Here is a 22573-nt window from a genome sequence, read left to right as displayed (position 1 = left end):
TGTTCGCAAATAATTTGAATCAGTTCGGGAGTTCGTAGCGGCATCGCGAATCATTTGAGTCAGTTTGGGAGTTCGGAGCGGGGTCGCGAATCATTTGAGTCAGTTCGGGAGTTCGGAGCGGGTTCGCGAATCATTTGAGTCAGTTTGGGGATCGCGAATCATTTGAATCAGTTCGGGAGTTCGTAGCGGGATCGCGAATCATTTGAGTCAGGTTGGGAGTTCGGAGTGGGGTCGCGAATCATTTGAATCAGTTTGGGAGTTCGGAGCGGGTTCGCGGATCATTTGATAAATATTGTTAATACACTAGACAATATGAAGAAACCACAAAAATGGAGGACCATAATGTATAATGTATCATTTGTATAGGAGCATACATTTATGAAAACATTAGATTGTATGTTTTTAAGATTAACATTTTAGTTATTAAAAATGCTCATACTGCAAAAGGTCTGTATAAAAAAGAAATTCATGCAAAATAAACATACACAAACTTTATATTAACAATAAAGTAAATACAGTAAAACAATATTTAATAAATATGATTTATAGACGACATAAAAACGTATTGAACTGTTTTAAAAGTCCATATGAGAATTTCTGAAACTGAAGTCGACTCGCAATAAACTTGAAACGCACGTTAGCGGTGTCATCAGTGAATCCAGCCAATCGTGGATCAGTTGTGTCGTCATCAGAACCTGTGCAGCCGCTCTTCAGAAGCAGCCATCTTGTAGCAGAACTTCACTTGCGTTAGCATTCCCATTGACTCCCATTCATTTTGGCGTCACTTTAACAGCGAATAACTTTAAATCTGAGGCGTTTAAAGACTCCGTTTGTCCATTATTTATTTCTAAAGATACACGACAATGTATAAAGGGCTCCATTACCTTCTATGTTACATTATGGCCCCGTAGAAACAGTTTTTGTAAAAATAGGCTAACGATTGCGTCATAACCACGTGACTCTCTGTCGCATTACCGTACAGACAGGAGGAGAAGCTCGCAGGCAATTAACTTAATATGGCGTACTGGCGTTAAATTTTAAAATACTATACAAAATAATTAATCAGAATACTTACTCCTGCTCACTCACGCCAAAGAACTCCCCGCTCCCCGCTCAAACTCGCCGTCTCTGCAAGATTAACGATGGCAGTTTGCACGCACAGCTACTAGAAGATTTACATCTGTCAGACAGGTTGCTGACGTCATCAAGCTTAGTTTGAGCCTGCGCGTCAGAAAGGGAAGTGCTAAAAAATGCTCACTTGTCTCAGTTGAGTTCCAATGGGGTCGCTGTGTCCATTTCTTTTACTGTCTATGTTCAGAAGCTGCGCTGGCTGAGTTCTCCGGCTACTCTCGAATCGCTCTCGCGGTACTTTGATGGCACACGTCACAGTCACGTGGCGTCAGCGCTGTATCAAGCCAGACAAAATTTCTAACCGGCATGCACTGCTTCAAGTCAGCCGACGATCGGTCTGTGCAGAGCTCCATGAAGTCGAACAAGCCTATAGACTTCCATTCAAAGATCGTTTTTTTTTTTTAACTGCAGCCACTGCAATACAATCTCAATGAGTCCCGGGAGGGCTAGCCCTAACATGCTTTCATCATCGTGCGTAACCTTAACTTGTGCAACTACTGGTGGGAACAGCTATGCAAATTCAGTTGTCAGCTGAACTTGATCAACATCACAGCGAACGTTACCTCAGCGTAGATTAATTCTGTCGTGTCACTGAAAGAAATACTATTCATTCGTTGTAGCAATAAGGATAAATTGGCAATTAAAGAATGAGGACAACCAAGACCAAATTTAAACATCAAACAAGTATCTACAAAGGGCGAGAAGTCGTTTAAACAAGTATTTTCGAGGAAGTGGTATGAGCAGAGAAAAAGGCACATAATGCATCATCTCTCGAAGAAGGTGAAAAAAACACGAAAGAGCAAAGATGCATATGGATAGTAGGGAGCAGTGTAATATAAGTGCCCCCCTGAGAGAACTGGCAGGAGCCGCCTCTAAATTTTAGAAAAATTAATACAAGACGTAGTCAGCCAGATGATGAACATTATTAATATTATTAATTAATAATTGTTATATGATACAGTCACACTTGTAGTAATATTTTTAGTTCTGTTTGTTGATTCAGAGTCAGCATCATCTGAGGTCCTCTGAGGGTCAGCATCATGTCTTCTCAGGTGTTCTGGATCCAGACTGGAGCTTGTGTAAATCCTAGTTGGGAGCCAAATGTGAAAAAGCTCTACCTCCTTTAGTGGACTTTGCTATCCTAGGAACTATCAAAAGTCCAGCGTTTTGTGACCTTAGGGTGCGTGATGGGTTGTAGCGTGGTAGAAGGCTAGTTAGGTACACAGGAGCTAAACCATTTAGGGCCTTATAGGTAAGTAATGATAATTTGTAACTGATACAGAACTTAATAGGTAGCCAGTGCAGAGACTGTAAAATTGGGGTAATATGATATTTTCTTGACCTTGTAAGGACTCTAGCTGCTGCATTTTGGACTACCTGTAGCTTGTTTATTGAAGAAGCAGGACAACCACCTAGAAGTGCATTACAATAGTCCAGTCTAGAGGTCATGAATGCATGAACTAGCTTTTCTGCATCAGAAACAGACAACATGTTTCGTAGCTTAGCAATGTTTCTAAGATGGAAGAATGCAGTTTTTGTAACATGGGAAATATGATTTTCAAAAGACAAATTGCTGTCTAATATAACACCCAGATTTCTGACTGTAGAGGAAGTAACAGTACATCCGTCTAGTTGCAGATTGTAATCTACAAGATCCTGCATAGTGTTTTTTGGTCCAATAATTAATATCTCTGTCTTATCCGAATTTAATTGGAGAAAATTATTTGTCATCCAATCTTTTGCATTTTTAACACACTCTGTTAGCTTAGATAATTGAGAAGTTTCATCTGGTCTCATTGAGATTTATAGCTGAGTATCATCAGCATAACAGTGGAAGCTAATTCCGTATTTTCTAATAATATTACCAAGGGGCAACATGTATATTGAAAATAGAAGGAGACCTAGGACGGATCCTTGTGGCACTCCATATATTAATGGTGATAAATGAGATGACTCCCCATTTAAATAAACAAAATGGTAGTGATTGGACAGGTAGGATCTAAACCATCTTAGAGCCTGCCCTTGAATACCTGTATAGTTTTGTAATCGATCTATGAGTATGTCATGATCTATGGCGTCGAACGCAGCACTAGGATCAAGTAAGAATAGAAATGAGATGCAGCCTTGATCTGACGCAAGAAGCAGGTCATTTGTAATTTTAACAAGTGCAGCAGGCACGTGCACAGGTAGGGCTCAACCTGTGCAGAGCACATGCCCTTTTTGCCCTTACACTCCGAAGTGCCCTTTTTTTTTGGTGGTGTTTTTTTTTTTTTTTTTTTTTTAATGCTATTGGTCACCCTTTACGTCTGTCTGTCTGTTTTACAAATATTTAGCAAATGAAAGTTCTTAAAACGAGCTTGTGTAAATCTTATTCGATCCTCAAGCTGTCAGTAAGCTGATAACTCCGCCCCCTCTATATTCATTAAATCAACTGAAGTTCCACAGCAGCCGCACAGTAGACACCAGCTGAGCTGAAAAAAGTTTTGCGAAGGGTAAATAAATATCTTGTTGTTTTAATAAGTACTACTAAACACTAGGCGCATATTTATTTATTTGATGTCTGACTGACTCACTGACTGAGACATGTGGGACGTCGCCTGAGAGAGAGGGCTAGCATTTGCCATCTAGTCATAGCCAACACTTAAATAGCCTGTGCATACAGTTGCATTTCATCTTTAATAAAATGCTATTTTGGCCAAATGCATTTTACCACAGGAAAAACTGAGCGCTCCGTCTATATAGCTACAAAAACTAGTTTGTAACCTGTAACGTTAGATGAAAATGTAATGTGATGCCGGCAGGGGCAGGCGCCGTCGCCGTTTTAATGATGGACAAAAAAAAAAAAAAATCACATTTGCTGGCCAAAAACAATATATTGATAAGTAATACAACAACATATAATTTGTTTTTACCATCGGGAAATCATAACAGGTTTCGTACTGGAACTTACACAAAGCGACGAGTGATCCTCGTCACCTACATAACTATATTTCTAAGAAATGTATTCTATGATTTATGATTGCTGATACACTTAATTTATTAACATTTAGGCTAATCACGTGATGGTATACTCTCCGCTCGTCCTCACATGTATAAAATGTTGTAAAACATGGTTTTACTACAGTAATGTAGTAAGTTATAACTAAAAAAAAATTACAGAAGATCACTGTGAAATCGTTATATTTTATCATGCAGAATGTAATTCATGATTCATTCCAAGGGTTCATTTATTTGATCCAAAATACAGCAAAATCAGTAATATTGTGTCATATTTTTACAATTTTAAATAACTGTTTTCTATTTGAATATATTTTAAAATGTGATTTTATTTTTGTGATCAAAGCTGAATTTTCAGCATCTTTACTCCAGTTCAGTACTCTTCAGTGTCACGTGATCCTTCAGAAATGCTTTTCACTGCAACTGTAGTTTTCAAACTATTTTTAGTTTTTTTTTTATTGCTGGCTTATTTTAGGGAAAGTGTAGTGAATAAGAGACCTTCAAGAGACCAACATCCCTGGTCCACCACAGTGTCAAATTTTTTCCAGGTACAAGGCTCACAGAAGGTTGATATTGTAATTAGGGTTAAAGAAGCCCTTAAAACCCTGTTTATCTATCTAATTATCTAATATTATTATTATGGTTGTTATTAATCGTGAATAAATCTAAAGCTTTTGAGACTATTATTTTGTGTTATTGAATTTGTCATGAAGATGTGACCATTTCTTCCTTTTATGCAGGCTTACTAAATAATCTTGATATAAAAAAGGGAGGGGGGTGCCCTTTTTCAGTTTCAGCACATGCCCCTCAAAAGGTCTGTGCACGGCCCTGAAGTGCAGTTTCTGTGCTCGGGATCAGTTCGGGAGTTCGTAGTGGGTTGGCGAATCATTTGAGTCAGTTTGTGGATCGCAAATCATTTGAATCAGTTTGGGAGCTCGGAGCGGGATCGCGAATCATTTGAGTCACTTCGGGAGTTCGGAGCGGGATCGCAAATCATTTGAATCAGTTCGGGAGTTCGGAGCTGGATCGCGAATCATTTGAGTCAGTTTTGGAGTTCGGAGCGGGATCGCGAATCATTTGAGTCAGTTCGGGAGTTCGGAGCGGGTTCGCGAATCATTTGAGTCAGTTTGGGAATCGCGAATCATTTGAATCAGTTCGGGAGTTCGGAGCGGGATCGCGAATCATTTGAGTTAGTTATGGGGATCACGAATCATTTGAGTCAGTTTGGGTCTCGCAACTCATTTGAATCAGTTCGGGAGTTCAGAGCGGGATCACGAATCACGAAAGATTCGCGCTAGTAAACGTTCAAATTGGCCATAACCTTTAATTCGTTGCTGCCAACTAGATCCGCCCCTGCCTGTGTTAACCTATTCATGATGTGCATGCATATGCATATTTATTAAGTCTATTCATTATTCCAGTTAATTTTAGCTAATTTTGCTTTCACCATTTGACATTATTCTATAATGCTTTACTAAGTGTGAAGTTCATGTAACCACAAGTACATACAAGTATTGTCAAGTGAGAATCAGGTACAAGTACAGTCAGGATATTCAAGTGCATGAATATTTAATGACGTGATCATTCTTTATTTTATGAGTGGTCACATTCTAGAACTAATGCAGTCCAATTTGGTGTTAGTACTGTAAAAACTCTAATCATAAACTAGGGTTAAGGTGGTATTAAAAATACTAAATAAGTTTGAAATATTATTATATATATTAACCCAGGGTTAAAAAAAGATTTTAACCTAGGTTAAAAAAAGTTGTTAAACCTGCGTTAGTGTAGTCTGAAAAGCATTTTAGATTCCCAATATCTTATGAATACAAAAAACATCCATAGTAGTCTCATGTCTAAATGAATCCAAATTTCTTTTTAGCAGGAAGAGGAGGAGGACTGCTACAAGAAAATGCTGAGCCATAGTGATAGCGAACATATCGACACTAACTACTTCAAGCCAAAACGGACCAGTCAGCTGTTGGCTAAAGAATATATTAAAAACAATTGAGAGACTGATTTAATATAAACCACTAAATATGCATATTCACTTGTTTCTCTCATGCAGCTGCTGTATGTTTATAAATGATGCAAATTCTAATCATTTTCTCACAGTGAATTATTCTGGTTTAATCTGAAACGGTCAAATCCACCTTTCAGTGGGTCCAGTTTGTCTCCTATAAAAAATGTGATATCTTTCCTCCCACGTTCCTTCTGTTTTGAAGTCCCTTGGAGTCCCACCTGCTCTTGGCAAAGTAAAACTTTTCTTATTTTATTGTGATTATTTTTATGATTATTTTACTTCCTTTTAAAGCACTTTGAATTACTATTGTGTATGAAATGTGCTATATAAATGGTCTGTCATTTAAAAATGTTGTCTTAAAGACTGGTCTAAATTCATTGTCAAATGAAAGTGTCTATTGTTGTTGTTTAAATTCTGTCTTTGATTTGCAGAATCAAATATTTCACATTAGTGCACATTTTGATGATTTCACCTCTTGCAGCCAGACTCAAATCAGTAAGGTGTGATAAATTAAGTCCTAACTTCAATGCAATGAATATGATGTGTAAAAGATTATGTAAAATACTCTAACAATAAGCAATTGAATGCTAGTTTTGTGTATTTCTGTGACTTTGAAGCCCCAGAGAGGTAAATGAGTTGTAATTACAGCTTCGTTGCTGCATTAAAGCAATACACCCTTATCATGATATACATTTCAGCAGATGTAACCTACCCTTGATTAAAAACCCAATAGTTAGTGACCTTTGGCCAGTAGACAGTCGCTGTAAGTAAAACCACTCAGTGAAAAACCCTTTCACGCTGAAGCCAAGCTGTGTATCATTTGATTCATTAAAAACATTATCATAGTTTCAAAGTTTACAGTATATAAAACAATGCATTTAAAAGCAGCGCATCATCTGATATATTTTTTCACATCCGTTTCATTAATCTAATCAATTGGCGATTGAACCCGTTATATTTTTCAACATGGTCACTACAAGCATTCCTGTAAAGTTTTAAATAGTTAGTTAATCAAAGCACAGTGTTTGGACTTGGATACAGTTTAAGCATAATGTCCTTCTATCTGATCATACAGCAGCTAAGCAACCAGACAAACCTGAAACCAGGTAAGACATATCATGCTTAAATTATTGCTTTATTCGTGTGTGTTCTGTGGTTAAACATTACTGTAATTTATGGCTGCTTTCCATGTGCATTAAGGGGTGGATTTGGTTGGAAAAGCCACTGTGAAAGGCCAACTGTAAACTGAGTCAGTACAAACAGAAGAACCATTCTCAGTGTAAGTCATGAACTAGGACAAATTCTGAGATAAAGAACTTTAATGACAGATGAATCTGAAAGGCCAGGTAACATGAACACCAGTCTGTTGGTTGCAACCCAAGATAATGTGCTAATCCACTGAAGTGCTGTGTCAGATCTCACTGACCGGCGTGTAAAATGAGGAGTTTGACTGATAGCTGATCTTTGGGAGCCTGGCTTCTTCAGGTTCATCAGTCTCTGGTGATGCAGACATACTCAAACATATATATATAAAAAAAAAAATTCATGATTCATAAACACAGATTAGGAGCAGGCTTCCAATAGCAAGATCAAAGCGTAATTTAAGGCTAATTGCTAATCTACTTAGATGTAGTTAGAAAAGTATTGAAAGATACTTAGGTTTACCTGGAAAGGTAAACATACAGAATCATCTTAATCTTCAGTGCTAAATTAGGCAAAGGCATCCAAGTGTTATAGTCAATGATTCAGTAATAAATCATCTAAAAGTTAATTGCAACACTGTATTACTTTAAATTGATAAAAGTTAACTGTGCTATTTCTTTGCAACTACTGCTACCAAACAGAACTGAAAAATAATGGGCATTGATCCATCAAATGCCCAAAACCCATGCCATTGGTTGAGCTAATGTTGGTGAGGATGTTTTTACAGGTTTCAGAAGAGTCAGCCTACCAATGGCTTTTAACATTATAAAATTGCATACTTTTATTAATCGGTTGTTAAGTCTGACATCATGCATCACAGTTTCTGCTGGGTCCAAACGCTCCGTCAGATGCCAAAACAAACAACAAAATCACCATACCAGAATCTTAGCAGGCTAGAGATTGATTCATGTTTTAAAAATGGTTAAAATACTGGTGTCTGCAAGAGGTTGTATACAGCAGCACTGTCACAGTCAGCAAATTTCAGTTTTTCAGCAATCCTAGTTTTCGTAATGCCTCTCTCCGATCTCTTCCAATGCTGGGAACTGGCACAATGTGGCCTTTGGAACGAGATGATGCATGCAATTCCTTTTTTGTGGATACCGATGCATTAGAATCCTTAGAATTCATTAGGGTGTCTGTAAAGTGGTTTTTGGCCCCTATTGGAGAAGAACCTGATTGGTAGTCCTGAGAATTTACATTCAATACTGTGATGTTAGAACTTGACAGTACAGTCCCAGCGTGTTCCAGTGTGGCAGATGTCCCGGTTGAAGTCATATCGGCATGTTGCAGATGAGATGAAGCTGTAGAGAGGTTGCACCTTTGGTGGAAAGTGCTGCAACTTTGTAATGGCTGGTTTATTTGTTCTCCAGGAACACATGGGGCAAGACGTTCACTTGTGGTCTGGTTTTGCTCTTTGTTTGTTGGGGAATGTGAATGCTTTAGTTGTTGACAGATTGGGTTCTTTGTATCCTTAAGGAGACCCAGCTTGCAAAGAGCCTCTACTCTTACTTTCTCTGGGTTCATTAATTTATCTACAGACAATACCCCTGGGTAAGACATGGTTGAGTGGATCTTGGAGTTGGAGTCTTCTTCCTGGTTCATTGGGACTTTGTGTGGGGTTTTCAATTTAGGTTTAGGTGCGACAGGTGGAGGAGTGGGCTTGGAGTTCCTACTTGTCAAGGCCTGTGAGTTCTGGGTATGAGTTTGGGATGCAGAGATGCTTTGATCTTTATTTGTAGAAACCCGCTGTTCTTCGGTTTTGTCTTCAGTTGCATTGGTTCTCCGCATGGAAGCACTCTTTCGCAGATGTACAAGTGCTTCATAAGAGAGTGGTCCTCTACGTGCCACATTCTCTGGTTGAGATTTATTTTGTTGTTTTTCCATTGTTTCTTTACTGCTATTGATTTTATATGGAGGTGGTATCACTAACACATTGACCTCTGAGGGAACCTTTGGAGCTTCTTCATGGAGCTGGTTACTTTCACAAGCCACTTTGATTGCAGTTTTTTTCTGGGATGCAGTTAATTCAGGTTTGTGTTGGATTCGTGAGCTGCGGTTTGCAAGGACAAATGGAGTAGGAACCATATAATTCAGAATTTCATTTTGCACCAAGCTGCTAGATGACAATGGACTTTCAAATTGGCTTTTGGGAACATCTACAAACAATAAAATACTATTTTAATGCATTATCAGTAATGGTTAAGAGTTATAAATACTAAAGGAGCATCAACACACCTTGACTAGGGAGCTTGTTGGGTCTTGTCGACGAGGAGAGGTGGGCTGCTTTGTTAGCTACATTTCCTCGAGCTGGCAGCTGATAAGATTCGTCATTGGATAGGCCACTGTCATCCTCTGTATCCAGTGACTGAATGGTCTCCTCTAGGTACATGAGACAAGCCCTCTCCTCGGCAGAGAGATACTCCATACTTTCATCACTCTGAAACATAAATTATTCCCATTTGTGGACTCTAACCTTTAATATGTGTTCATTAAAGGGATAGTTGATTCAGAAATGAAAATTCTGTCGTCATTTTCTCAGCCTTATTTTGTTCAAAACCTGAATGACTTACACGCTAAGGACTGGGTGGTCAATGTGCACCATTAAGATACTAATTTGTACACTTTGGATACGAATATGTTCCTTTAAAGTACAAATGTGCACACTTTAGGGGTAAATAAGGTACTAAGGTGCACCTTTTGAAAATGTACCGCCCAAGTGACTGAGGGTGAACTTTTTTCTGCTTTCTTTAGAATACAAAAGAAGATCATCTGAAGAACGTTTCTGTTCATATAAAGTCAATGGTGTCCAAAGCAACCCTTACTTTCTCAAAATATGTTCCAAAGAAAATAACAATACAGATTTGGAACAACACGAAGTAAATGATGACAGAATTTTCAATTTTGGGTGAATTTACTCTTTCATATATTTTATCAACATTTTACAGTACATCAAAACAACTGAAGATGTAGATTTAAGTGTATTTGATAACATTATGTACAGTATGTCTTCATAAAAAAAGGATATCTTACAAAGCATGAGTTGAAGCTGACCACACTGTCACAGCTGCCATTACTGTCAATCTCGCCCATTGTGTCGAGGCCAGTGCCATCTTGCCACATGTCACTTATCGGCATTTGCAAATTATGCAAACCTCCACCCTGATATGAATTCAAAGTTCTTTAACAGTGTTGATGAAACTGCATTTCCCCTAAAAGTAGAATAAAAAATGCTAATGAAGTGTCTTGATATGTACCATTTGTAAGTGGTAATAGTAGAAATTGTAGATCAATTAAATACAATCTTATACAAAAAACACATAAGACAATTATATTTTTATTTATTTTAAAAATGTTTGTGATTATAATAATCAGATCATGTGAATGAGATTAGATGTTACAGCTTTTCTAGTGAAGGCATGAAGGAAGATAGCGAATCATCCATTTGTTTAAAGATAAACTAAACTTTGTCTTGTCTTGTGCTTCAGAAATGGTTCCATTTATTCCAGCTTCAACTTACACCTTATGAAAGATCAGTAAGAACAATATCAATTCATTTTGTTTTATTAGTTGTCACATAAAAGGCTCTCACTGTTGTAAATTTGAATATGACGTGAATGATGATAATACATTTTTTTTTTACATTGATGGATTGTATTGTGTGATAAAGCAAATGTAACAGCAAACATGTTTTCTTTGGGGAGAGATGAATGAGGCAGTTGCAGATGGATAGAAAATAAAACCATCATCAGAACAGTATGACATTTGTTTTTTGACATTTGAACTTTCAAATAAACAGTAATCAGTAAACCTTAACAATGACTGTAAAACGAGGTCCATTTCCAGAGACATAATTAACCCACTGGCCTTTTTATATTATCTATAACCTTAATAACATACTAAGAAAATGCTTAGTCCTTTTTGTAACTGCATCACCGATAACGCACTTTGAAATGTCTTTCATGCTGTTCTAGAGAAGTCATACCCATCTATAATCATAATAACACTGAAATGACTTCATTATGTACATTTGACCTGTATTACACAAGAAAACACACATATATGTTATCTACTAAGGGACCGTGAAACTATCTGCCAGACTACACTAGAAATGAACACCTGGGTAAGACGTAAAATACTGCTGAACAATCTAAAAACATGAGAGCATGTAAAATCTGATTTTAATTGATACATGTCAGCACATTATTTACAATAGTATAATTAATCTATGTTTCCTTTCTGCTTTAAATTCTAGGATTAATTGCCAAGCCTTCAATTAAAACCGACATAAATAATCATAGGCAACCTGAAACATGCTTTAATAAAAGTTTACCTTTAGTGCAGAAACGAGATAGCAGCCCAGCAGGTGCACGTGCTTCTACAGTGTCGGTGCTGTGAGGCACAGTGAGGTGTCAGTACTGGACATAAAGAAATCTTCCACCAATCATTTTCCTTTCTTTCCTGCAGCAGCCAATCAGAGAACTGACTGTTGAGTGTACGGCAAAATAAATTAATAAAAACGAAAGTTAATATCAAAATAGTCGTTTAGTGGCTAGAAAAGACCTGGAAGATGAGTAAGAAAAGACTTAACTACACACACTACTTCTGTGCACGCGCCTGGAATGACAAACACACGATGACAGAAAGTGTCGAGAGGATCACCGGCAAATCCTGCTTAATCGCGTTATGAAGGGTTTCTTAAAATAACATTAGTTTAATCCCTGTCAACTGGAACTGATTTGATCCTATTTAACTGACTGAGATTCATTAGGTTTTCACTCCACATACAGACGATCAATTTTAATTATTTATTTATTTCTCCATACAAAACGAACTAGTTTGTTTGGTGCTACCTGTGCTGGTAAGAAGTCCAGTCGTGATTAGTAAGGTTAACTAATGTAACTAGTGTTTTTATTTTTTTTCTACGCTACTAACTACTCATTAGTTCTTATTCCGATCTGATAGTATATATTAAATTACACACCATAAAGTAAACTTGAGAAACACCATTAAGGAATAATAAATGGTATCTAGTGAATGAGATACAGGATTATTTATAGATTATATATTCGTAATTCTAAAATAAGTAACATAAAAATGGCTACTACTTAAATAAATGTTGAAAGGCACAAGATGTTTACATTTTATAAACTAAAGAATATGGAGCGGTACTTGTCGGCACAGAACTTGCCACCACTATGTAACAGATTGGTTGGCCACAATGGTTGGTTGCGAAGGGGTTCTGGGTGTTTCTAGGACATTCAAGACTTTATGATGTCAACACTGGGTTTCCTGTGTTGTTTCATTGGAAACAATTTGCTTGGGAAAGTTTAATACCGTCTCTAACATGAAATTTTGACAGTAGTTCGTTAACACTAGTAACTACTAATAACATTTAGTTAAAAACTAATTACAAATAAGTAAATAATAAATCACACAAGGATATTTATATATCTCAATTCAAGTTTATTTATCATTACCCAGTATAACCAGTGATTTTGTAGCAAAGAGTGCTGTCCATGCAGTTTCTCACTCAAAGTTCTTTTAGTATAGACAAAAACACTGATCACGGCCATTTAGAAAAATCACTGCAAAATAACAACAAAAAAAGTCCTTTGGACTTACAATGGCACCATTTGTTCAAAATAAAAAAGCTGCAAACAAGTAAACAACAGTGTGGATATTACCTGACTGAAAAATACTGAGAATGTACCTCATCATCATCATAAATCAGGCCTTGCAAGATGTGTTCTCTCTAAATTTCATCCACACTCTAATACTATGATACTTTGCTACACTAAACCTCATATATCAGCCCTGTACGCAAAAAAAGTTTGTCATCTCTTCAAATGTCAAAACTACAATCACTCTTCCTAACAATGGTCACTTGAGAGAGAATAAACACATTTTGCATAAAACAATCTTGTGTGGTCATTTGCAGAGATTACACAAGTGCCCTTCAAAGAAAAACAAAATCTAGATTCACAAAGTAGTTCAGTGAGATTCTACAATCAGCACCATTGTCATCCACTTCAGCTTAAAATACACACTTTCTTGTTAACTAGCTTACTGAAAATGCGTAAAAACTGCATTGAGTAGAGTATTCAGAGTCGACACTTGATCTATGTGAGTATTTCAAGTAACAGATAGAATGGAGCCAGTGAACTTAAGACTTCATGTAGTGCCATCGATCGTTCAGAAGCTGTGCGTATGACCTTAAAAAACAGATAATATAATAAATACAGTAATGCCATGGTTAAATTAGAGTTAATGAAAGGCATGTCTAAGCAGTGCTCCACCATTTTTTTGTTTGTTTGTTCAATACTACTCTGGCCACATCCACAGAAGCTCTTTATGTGTGAAAAAAAATTACATTTACGATTAATTTGTTTAAAATTATGAACAATTAGAATTCCATATTAAAGGTTAAATTATTTGTTCAGTACTACCAAAGGTTTAGCTAGCATTGTCACTCACACATCTTTGAGTTGCAGGCAACAGAAAAGTGTTTACATGAGGTTATGGGTGAATCTCACGAAACCATGTAGGTCACATTTAACAGCGGAACTCAAATAAAAATTTGTTATGTTTAGCTTAAGCAAAAGGATTTTAAGAACATTAAGAATTTTATTATTATTATTTTCATCCTAAATTGTTAAGATACAGTAACTAATTTTACAGTTAAAATTACTATAATTAAATTAATAAGCATACATCCTAAGCAACCTACCATTAATAATGAAATGTAAAAATACTTCATAATATATTACTAATATTACATTTTGGGTAGAAATTAGCCTAATTGTCATGATGATGAAAAATAGGCATCCCCCTCTCTTTATATATTCAGTTTTGTTATATGACCTGGATGTGTTTTGCAAAATTCACCCTAATACTAGTATCGTAATCTTTATAACAAACAGGTAGTCAGTGGAGAATCCCTTTAAAATTTGGTTTGAAGATACGGCTTCTGGATTTCTGGCTAACAGCCTAAAAACACAAGCACACTTAATACTTCAACCTCAAGAGTAAAGCAAAGTTAAAAGAATACTGAACAATCTGAGAACTCGACAAGTGAAAGTCTTCTGAAGCCGCTAGACGATGTGAGGTAGAGGACTGTACCAAGCTGGAACAGGCAGCAGTGAAAGAGCGGGTACCATGTCAGGTGTTGTGGCAGTGGTAAAGGTGGGGGCGGGGGTTCGAAAACAGAGCGAAGAGCATCACACCTCCCCAAAGTTGGTGTGGCCGGTCTCCTTGGCATGCTCCCTTGCTTCCTTCTGCCCCACCAGGCCAGTTTGGCACACCATGCAGCGCAGAGTGAAGCGGTTGACGTCCGTATACTGACGCTTCCTCCGCGCCTCATCCGCGAGCTCCAACGCTTGGGCCAAGATTACATCATCGGTAGTGGAGAAAACCGTTTGTGCGGGGACATCTGAATTTGGCACCACCTTCTGGAGTGGGTCATAGTGAATACCATCATAAATAAGCAGCACTCGTTTGGTGTAACCCGCATCCTCGCCGAAGCGGTCGACTCGGACAGTCTGAGTGTCAACGACGCAGATCTCACACTGGAAGAACTTAGAGAGGATTGAAACCTCAATGGCGCCTCCCCACGTGTCATCACGACGGATCCAGGTGCAATAGTCCTCATTAGTCTTGCCCAATACTGCCTCGGAGTACGCGGTGGGGTCACTAGCTACAATTTGTGCAATGAGCCCGCGCATTTCAGGCACACAGGCTGGGTCGTAAACACCTCCTTCCATAACGTAGTTCACACTGGTAAACAGACAAGAGTTGTCGGCAGGGACGACGTGGCGCTCCAGAACCGGGGACAGGTCAAGACTGGGCCCTTTGGACACAGCAGTTTGCGTTTGGGGTTTAGGTTTGTTCTTCTCCTCCTCAACAATCAGCGTGTCTCCTGGAACACATCAATGATCCCACCTCAGCAACAACAAAAGTGTATGAATGGCTTTATGAACACAGAATTAAAGGAAAAATAATTTGCCGAAAACATGTTTCAGTGTTTTAACTTCAAGCCACTGTTTCTGGCTAACATACGAGTCCTCTATCCATAATACTGGTGTGGATTACTTTAGATTATTATATATAGATATTTTTATATTCTTTTATATTAATTCTAATAGCACCCATTCACTGCATGTAGAAGTGATGGAATGATACATTCTCAACATTCTATTCCAATGAGGAAACATACCCATCTACTTTTTGGGTTGGCTTAAAGGGTTAGTTCACCCAAAAAATGAAAATGACCCTCATGTCAATCCCAAACCCGTAAGACCTCCGTTCATCTTCGGACCAAAGTTTAAGATGCTTTAGATTTAGTCCAAGAGCTTTCTGACCCTCCATTGAAAACGTATGTATGGTATACTGTCCATGTCCAGAAAGGTAAGAAAAACATCATCACAGTAGTCCATGTGACATCAGAGGGTCAATTAGAATTAGTTGAAGGATCCAAAATACATTTTGGTCCAAAATGTAGCATTATCTTCTCTTCCGGGTATGTTGTGAGCGTCTTCAGCGGCACTGCTGACGTGTTATCTTTGTTATTGGGCGCACCAAAAAACACGTCAGCAGCTTTGTGAACACACTCACAACAGACCCGGAGGAGAAGACAATGTTGCATAGTCGTAATTTCTTTTTTTTTTTGGACCAAAATGTATTTTCGATGCTTCAACTGACTAACTGACCCTCTGATGTCACATGGACTACTTTGATTATGTTTTTATTATCTTTCTGGACATGGACATTATACCGTACATACATTTTCAATGGAGGGAAAGAAAGATCACGGACTAAATCTAAAATATCATAAACTGTGTTCCGAAGATGAACGGAGGTCTTTTTTTGGAACGACATGAAGGTGAGTCATTAATGACACAATTTTTGGGTGAACTAACACTTTAAGCAGGAGTACATTTTCATTTTGGGGTGAACTATTTTTTGTAACACATTGCAAATAAAGAGTAGTGAACATACAATGCAAAGCAAAGTCAAACCTGATTTTATAGGGTAGTCTTTTAGGTGGGCTTCACCATTGCGTAGATCTAGGCTGGATGGTGGATAACCCACCATGATCTTCTGTACATCACACGGTATTCCTGTCAGCTCCTCGATCTTATCTTTAAGCTCCTGAACACAAGATTGGTGTGTAAGGCCCTGCATCAGATGGGTCCCGTTCTTGGCTTTGCAACGCAAACGTAGCATCCTGTACCTGTTCAGTTCTGAACACAGAAGAGTTGCATGAATCGAATTTGTATTAAGATAGAAGCAGTTACATTTGGGCTTTAAAATAAGGCCATTTGCTACAGTAAAACTATCATAGTGAAAATATAGATACAACGTCAGCTAAACGAAAAGGCAGTTTCTTTTGAATGACAGCTGAAAAATGTGTACGCATTTACACAGTATAGGAGTACGTAATTAATCCATTAAACGAGAAATATGATCGAGTATTTACAAATATATCACTACCGGTAATGTATTATACTAAGAACTTGAACAAAAACAAATGTTCTACACCTAAACCAAAATATATATAAAGACAAAATATGCATATATAATTACTAATTTAAAACTTTCTACTTTCATTTTTTTTCGCACTTAAACAAAAGTAATATAAAAGACAGTTGACAATAATCTAAGCTAGGCTAGGTTAGCCAGGCTAACGATAACATTGCAAAAACTCAGCTGATATATAATTAATTAACCTTAAATTAAATGTTTCTTTCAGTTTAAAAACATCCTCCAAAGATAAATGATAATTTGGTCTTATTACATATAAATTACGGGTAGTTTGCAGCTGGCTCGATGCTAAGTCACTCACCACTGAGCGCCTTCAAAACAACAATTGTCACACTCACTGACCTAGCAGAAACATGCGTTTAACGTCACACAATCTGTGGACACGTCATGTAAACCACACAAAATGTGTATTTCAAATTTAATTTTATTATAAATAAATTGTTAACTTAAAAAATGTGTGCAATATCAGTATTGATACATTAATAAAAACTTTACATGAAATATTTGTACTAAAAAAAAATTATATATATATTACCAACCAATTTCAGAGGTTAAAAAACAGTTAAAAAAAACTTTGCCTCCAGTTGTTTAGTAAGGTTTGGAAAATTATTAATTGAAAGCTCACATTTATCTCACTTGATGATTTCGTTGATTTTTTCGCTTTACAAATCTGCTAATTTAGTATAACTGTGACTTATTCATGTAATGTAATTTGAATGTACATTACATGATATGTAGATGGTTTATTGCTTTCTCTGTGTTCAATCGCAACATTTGTCTTTCTTTTTTTTTTTCTCTCTTTCTTGTGTCTCATGTCAGAACACAGCCCATTCCCTTTGAAGTACTGGGATAAAACCTAAATAATAGATATTTAAACACTAATAATTTACTATTGTTGAGAAAATTTAATAAAACAAGTAAATACAAATCACACACTTGAAGTCTGCTTTTCATTTTGATAGCACTTTAGCCTACAGAAGAATACAACAAATAATAACACATGTAACTGATGAGGCTATGGATCCAGTGAAAATGAAAATATCTACTGATACAATGCACAGTAGAAATATAGTAAAAGTGATATGTTATATTAAAAAGTATATGTAGTACAACTTAAAGTAAAGTGAATAATATGAAAGGCGAGTACAACGGTACAATAAAATATGAGATATAATAGATTTATTAAATTCTATGTATAATATGAATAATACCATAATAAATAACTGAACAACAATAGGTTAATAATAGCAAGAAGAATATGTAATATAAAGGGTGGAATAATACAGAATAGATACAAATGAAGAATAAATTAATAGTAAAATAAAGAGTAAAATAAAAAAAAATTGAAATGTAATTTTAAAATACTAATTATTAATCAAATTAAGCAACTAATGACACAACACAAAAATATTGTGGACATGAGTTCCAAATTGTATTTAATTAATGAGTTCCTTAAGTATAATATATACATGTACTCACACACACACACACACACACACACACACACACACACACACACACACACACACACACACATATATATATATATATATATATATATATATATATATATATATATATATATATATATATATATATATATATAATAGAAAATCCTCTGAATCAATCTCAGCTCAAGAAACACATTTTATTTAAGTTTTCAGTTCTGCCTTTCTCTGGGAATAGAGTGGTTTATTTGTGAAGACAAAACCTGACTAATAAACATTAATTCCCCGCCGCTTCCCTCAAGATTTTCTATTTCATTCAATTAATGAGTCAAATCATGTAAAATACTTGACGATGCTTGACATTTTGTTCTATAATGCACATTAAAAACACTCATGCAGAAAACACAACACTTCGGAGCCTGTTCGCGACTCTGTTGATTCAGATCGGCACTTCGGAGCATGTTCGCGACTCGGTTGATTCAGATCGGGACTTCGGAGCCTGTTCGCGACTCGGTTGATTCAGATCGGCACTTCGGAGCCTGTTCGCGACTTGGTTGATTCAGATCGGCACTTCGGAGTCTGTTCGCGACTCGGTTGATTCAGATCGGCACTTCGGAGCCTGTTCGCGACTCTGATTCAGAACGGGACTTCGGAGCACTGATCTATACATATAACTTCGGAGTCTGTTTTTATTATCGTGTGACGGTTTGTAGGTATCCAATCTGTCGATGAGTCAGGTATGTTTTGTTTTCTTCTGTCCTGATGTGTGAGTTATGAGAATTGCCCGCTCCAATATGGCGGCGACGTTGACGTGCGGTCGAGCGGCCAATGAGGCGTCTAGGTATGTCTTATGAATAGAAACATTTATCTGTAATGTGTCTCCAGGCCACAAGCGGCGTTACAAATAATCAACACGTCATTTTACCTGCGTCATTCTCTTTCCGGAATTGCGCCGCCATCGAAATAGCAGCGAACAACGTGAGGTATTTGTTACCGCGCTAATAAATATTGCGTTTAATTGGACGTAGATCACCTTTTTCTAAAAATATCGGAATATTATTTGGGAGAATGGCGTACAGAGGACAAGGACAGAAGGTTCAGAAGGTCATGGTGCAGCCGATCGTATCCTTCAGAGAGCAGAACTGAGTCGCTTAACGTTACTCCCATTGTATTGAGATGCTTTGGTTTCCTAAATGTTTGTACCAGGTTTGTGTTGGTCCTGGTTACGTTACTTATAAATGAATGAAAAAAAATCATATTTAAAGTTAATGAGTCATATTATTATGACAGTATAATGTTATTGCTATATTTGTTTGTTTCCTTAATTTTACTTTCAGAACCTTATTTTTAGGTATCTACAGAATGTAAGTTCGTAATTTTATTCAACACTTAAGTATATTTAACACACACATATATATATATATATATATAATCTGTGTGTGTGTGTGTGTACATTTTAAATTATGTATTTTGTATGAAATGTGAGGTCTTACCCCAGTCAATTTTATTTTCTGTTACTTTTGTTTTATTATATATATATATATATATATATATATATGATGTTATTTTTATTTTTAGTTTGTGGTTAAAATTACTGTAATAAAATTAATAAGCATAAATCCAAAGCAGCCTACCATCAATACTACAATGTCAAAATACTTAATAATTTTAATCTCATAATATAATCCTAATATAAATTGAGAATTTTATGGAGAAATGTGCCGAATTGTCATGAAAAATATCACAATGTAAAAAAAGGGTCTCTCTCTGAATTTATATATATATATATATATATATATATATATATATATATATGTATATGTATGTGTGTGTGTATATATGTATATATATTAGGGATGGCAAGTGATTAATTTTTTTTAAATCTAATTACATGATGTGGTGATTAATTAATTGAATTAATCTTGCATCACATTTGGAGAAATTACTCTGAAATAATAATTTAAAGTCACTGTTGTGCAAAGCATCAAACAGAGATTACAAAAAGTAAGTTCAGCAAGAAATATTTTGTTTGATAAAATGTATTACACATACTCTTTTGGACCATGTGAGTACATGTTGACAGAAGTGTCATTGTTGGTTGGGTGAAGTATAACTTTAATGATTTATTTTCTTAATTTTATTATTATTATTACTATGGAAATATGAAATCATTTCTTTAATGAAATGATACGCTAAATAATAAACTAAAACTGCCAGTAGGTGGTGGTAAATGCCTTAATGATTAAGTCATCGAGTCATTTATTCATTCGTTTGATTCGTTCAAATGGCCGATTCATTCAGGGGTGAATAAATGGTTCATCATTAGGCTTTTTCGACTTGAAGCGGGTCATCACCATAAGACCGATCGTTGTGATATCAAAGTACCGCAAGAGCTTACAGAGCCGATGACTCCTTGTGCTTTTGAATCGCTCTCGCCGTACTTTGATGTCAAACATAGATGCATCTGTGCAGCGCCACTTCAAAGCCAGCGCGACTATAGCCAGTGGTTCAATGTGCCAAATGGTTCACCCAATTCGTTCAAAACATGGATTAAGAAATGAAATGCTGCTGTGGGTTGCTCGGGGATTAGCAGTTCTGATTTGTCTTCATATTTTAGTCGGCAAAATTGAGCAAAACAGAGAACATTGTGTCTAAAATAACACAATATTAACGTCTTAATGAACTGTTGTATAAGATGAGTATCACATTTGCACTCGTGTGATATTGCACTTAGCCTACAGCTGGTGTGATATTTCTTAACTATGTGATGTAAATATGAGACACAATCTCAAACAGGGGCATTTTGCCCCATATCTTGAATTTTAGGGATATTCTCTAGGCTCCATCATGCAGTAAGTTGTTGCTCTGCCTCATATTAGTCATCAATCGACTGTATGAAATGGCAGATGATCTTCACAGGTCTGTGGCGGGGCAAGTGCGTTAAATGCATTAATAATTTGTATGCGTTAATTTTCCACCATAATGAATTAATCTAATTAATGCGTTGAATTACCAGCCCATATATATATATATATATATATATATACACACACACACACACACTCTGCATTTATATTGTTCTACATTTTTAGGAGAACATAACCTGCAGTGTTTATTTATCCTCTTCATATGATGGATGGTGTGGTCCGTAAAACCAAAAATCCAAACGACCGGCTATTAATAGTTTTTCCCTCTCTGTGCAGCGTTCCCGAATCCAGGTATGGCTCTACGAACAGGTCAACATGCGGATAGAGGGCTGCATCATTGTGAGTAAACGCAGCAAGTCTCCAAGTTCATTCTTTCCACACAGCTCATTTCACTTTACTGATACTTTTGTGAACCATTTTATGCAAGCATGTGAATAGTTAACTTTTATAATTGATTTCTTTGTGTTTGAAGGGATTTGATGAGTACATGAATTTGGTTTTGGATGACGCAGAGGAGGTTCACATGAAGACCAAGAACAGGAAGCCCCTTGGTAAGTGTGAACTTTGCGATACCGGCGAGTCATGCGTTTCTGAGAAATAACTTTTGTTTGATGTAAAATAAGATATGACTTTAAACTTATTTTTTTCTCTCCAATAAGGGCGGATTATGTTGAAAGGAGATAACATCACATTGCTGCAGAGTGTGTCCAACTGATCGTCTGTTAGTTCTTCATCTGCATATTATTTGTTTGCTGTTAGATTTTTGTTCTGTTTTCATTCGTCAAGATTAGGAATTTTGACCCATGCTTATAATCGAGAAAACTTTTTTTTCTAAATGTCAAAAATAAAAAATCTCACTGTTTCAGGCTAATGTTGTTAGTGTTGGAATTATTGATGAGACAATTGACTTAAGTTTTGAGGAAAAAAGTTTGAGAAAAAAAAAAAAAACTTAAATGTAAATGTTAAAATATAACTATAAAAAGAAGCTGATGCTGCATTTATTTAATCAGAAATATAATAAAAACAGTACTGTTAAATATTACAACTTAACCTTTTTTAATGTAATATATTTAAAAATGTCATTTATTCTTGTCATGGCAAAGCATATAAAAAAAATATTTGAAGATAAGCTTCAAAACAACAGCATTTATTTATCTTTTTGTAACATTGTACATGTCTTTAATATCATGCATGTTAGTGTGCAATCAAGCATGTCTGCTCATTAACAGTTCGTTTTTACTTATATATATTTTTTAATATGCATATTTTAATAGTACTTGGAAGTAATATTTGTTGCTTTTGTAAAG

At 36.3% G+C, this 22573-nt stretch overlaps 3 protein-coding genes across 6 annotated transcripts; 1 reads left to right on the top strand and 2 right to left on the bottom strand.

Moving 5' to 3' along the window:
- Window positions 1-7449: 7449 nt before the first annotated feature.
- LOC128022102 (specifically androgen-regulated gene protein) lies at window positions 7450-12670 on the bottom strand. Of its 2 annotated transcripts, none has more exons than XM_052609347.1 (4): window positions 11682-12670; window positions 10382-10560; window positions 9587-9788; window positions 7450-9507 (listed from the first exon to the last, which is right to left on the bottom strand). In XM_052609347.1, exons 2-4 carry the CDS (start codon window positions 10484-10486, stop codon window positions 8333-8335), a joined length of 1482 nt encoding a protein of 493 aa, XP_052465307.1. In that variant the 5' UTR covers window positions 10487-10560; window positions 11682-12670; the 3' UTR covers window positions 7450-8332. The 2 variants fall into 2 exon arrangements, with proteins under 2 accessions (XP_052465307.1, XP_052465306.1); XM_052609346.1 differs by having other exon boundaries at window positions 10382-10510; window positions 11682-12357.
- Window positions 12671-12791: 121 nt separating this feature from the next.
- LOC128022103 (ubiquitin thioesterase OTU1) lies at window positions 12792-17270 on the bottom strand. Of its 3 annotated transcripts, none has more exons than XM_052609348.1 (3): window positions 17193-17270; window positions 16366-16590; window positions 12792-15266 (listed from the first exon to the last, which is right to left on the bottom strand). In XM_052609348.1, exons 2-3 carry the CDS (start codon window positions 16571-16573, stop codon window positions 14569-14571), a joined length of 906 nt encoding a protein of 301 aa, XP_052465308.1. In that variant the 5' UTR covers window positions 16574-16590; window positions 17193-17270; the 3' UTR covers window positions 12792-14568. The 3 variants fall into 3 exon arrangements, with proteins under 3 accessions (XP_052465308.1, XP_052465309.1, XP_052465310.1); XM_052609349.1 differs by having other exon boundaries at window positions 17145-17214; XM_052609350.1 differs by lacking the exon at window positions 17193-17270 and adding an exon at window positions 17077-17173.
- A 1997-nt stretch (window positions 17271-19267) lies between these two features.
- Window positions 19268-22137, top strand: LOC128022105 (small nuclear ribonucleoprotein E). The gene is made up of 5 exons (XM_052609351.1): window positions 19268-19461; window positions 19677-19703; window positions 21543-21605; window positions 21739-21817; window positions 21926-22137. Exons 1-5 carry the CDS (start codon window positions 19408-19410, stop codon window positions 21979-21981), a joined length of 279 nt encoding a protein of 92 aa, XP_052465311.1. The 5' UTR covers window positions 19268-19407; the 3' UTR covers window positions 21982-22137.
- The last annotated feature ends 436 nt before the right edge of the window (window positions 22138-22573 follow it).

This window comes from Carassius gibelio, chromosome A11 (genome assembly GCF_023724105.1).
Source record: "Carassius gibelio isolate Cgi1373 ecotype wild population from Czech Republic chromosome A11, carGib1.2-hapl.c, whole genome shotgun sequence".
In the NCBI taxonomy this organism is placed as follows: domain Eukaryota; kingdom Metazoa; phylum Chordata; class Actinopteri; order Cypriniformes; family Cyprinidae; genus Carassius; species Carassius gibelio.
This window is presented reverse-complemented; position numbering and strand designations above follow the sequence as displayed.

Bases quoted from the DNA above. Each gene is read 5' to 3' on its own strand.
- LOC128022102 (XM_052609347.1), bottom strand. From the start codon at position 10,486: ATGCCGATAAGTGACATGTGGCAAGATGGCACTGGCCTCGACACAATG. The intron at 9,789-10,381 runs GTAAGATATCCT...TTTATGTTTCAG, and splicing joins TCAGCTTCAACTCATGCTTT to AGTGATGAAAGTATGGAGTA. The intron at 9,508-9,586 runs GTGTGTTGATGC...TATTGTTTGTAG, and splicing joins CAACAAGCTCCCTAGTCAAG to ATGTTCCCAAAAGCCAATTT.
- LOC128022103 (XM_052609348.1), bottom strand. From the start codon at position 16,573: ATGCTACGTTTGCGTTGCAAAGCCAAGAACGGGACCCATCTGATGCAG. The intron at 15,267-16,365 runs GTTTGACTTTGC...GATGTGTTCCAG, and splicing joins AGACTACCCTATAAAATCAG to GAGACACGCTGATTGTTGAG.
- LOC128022105 (XM_052609351.1), top strand. From the start codon at position 19,408: ATGGCGTACAGAGGACAAGGACAGAAGGTTCAGAAGGTCATGGTGCAG. The intron at 21,606-21,738 runs GTGAGTAAACGC...TTGTGTTTGAAG, and splicing joins GGATAGAGGGCTGCATCATT to GGATTTGATGAGTACATGAA. The intron at 21,818-21,925 runs GTAAGTGTGAAC...CTCTCCAATAAG, and splicing joins CAAGAACAGGAAGCCCCTTG to GGCGGATTATGTTGAAAGGA.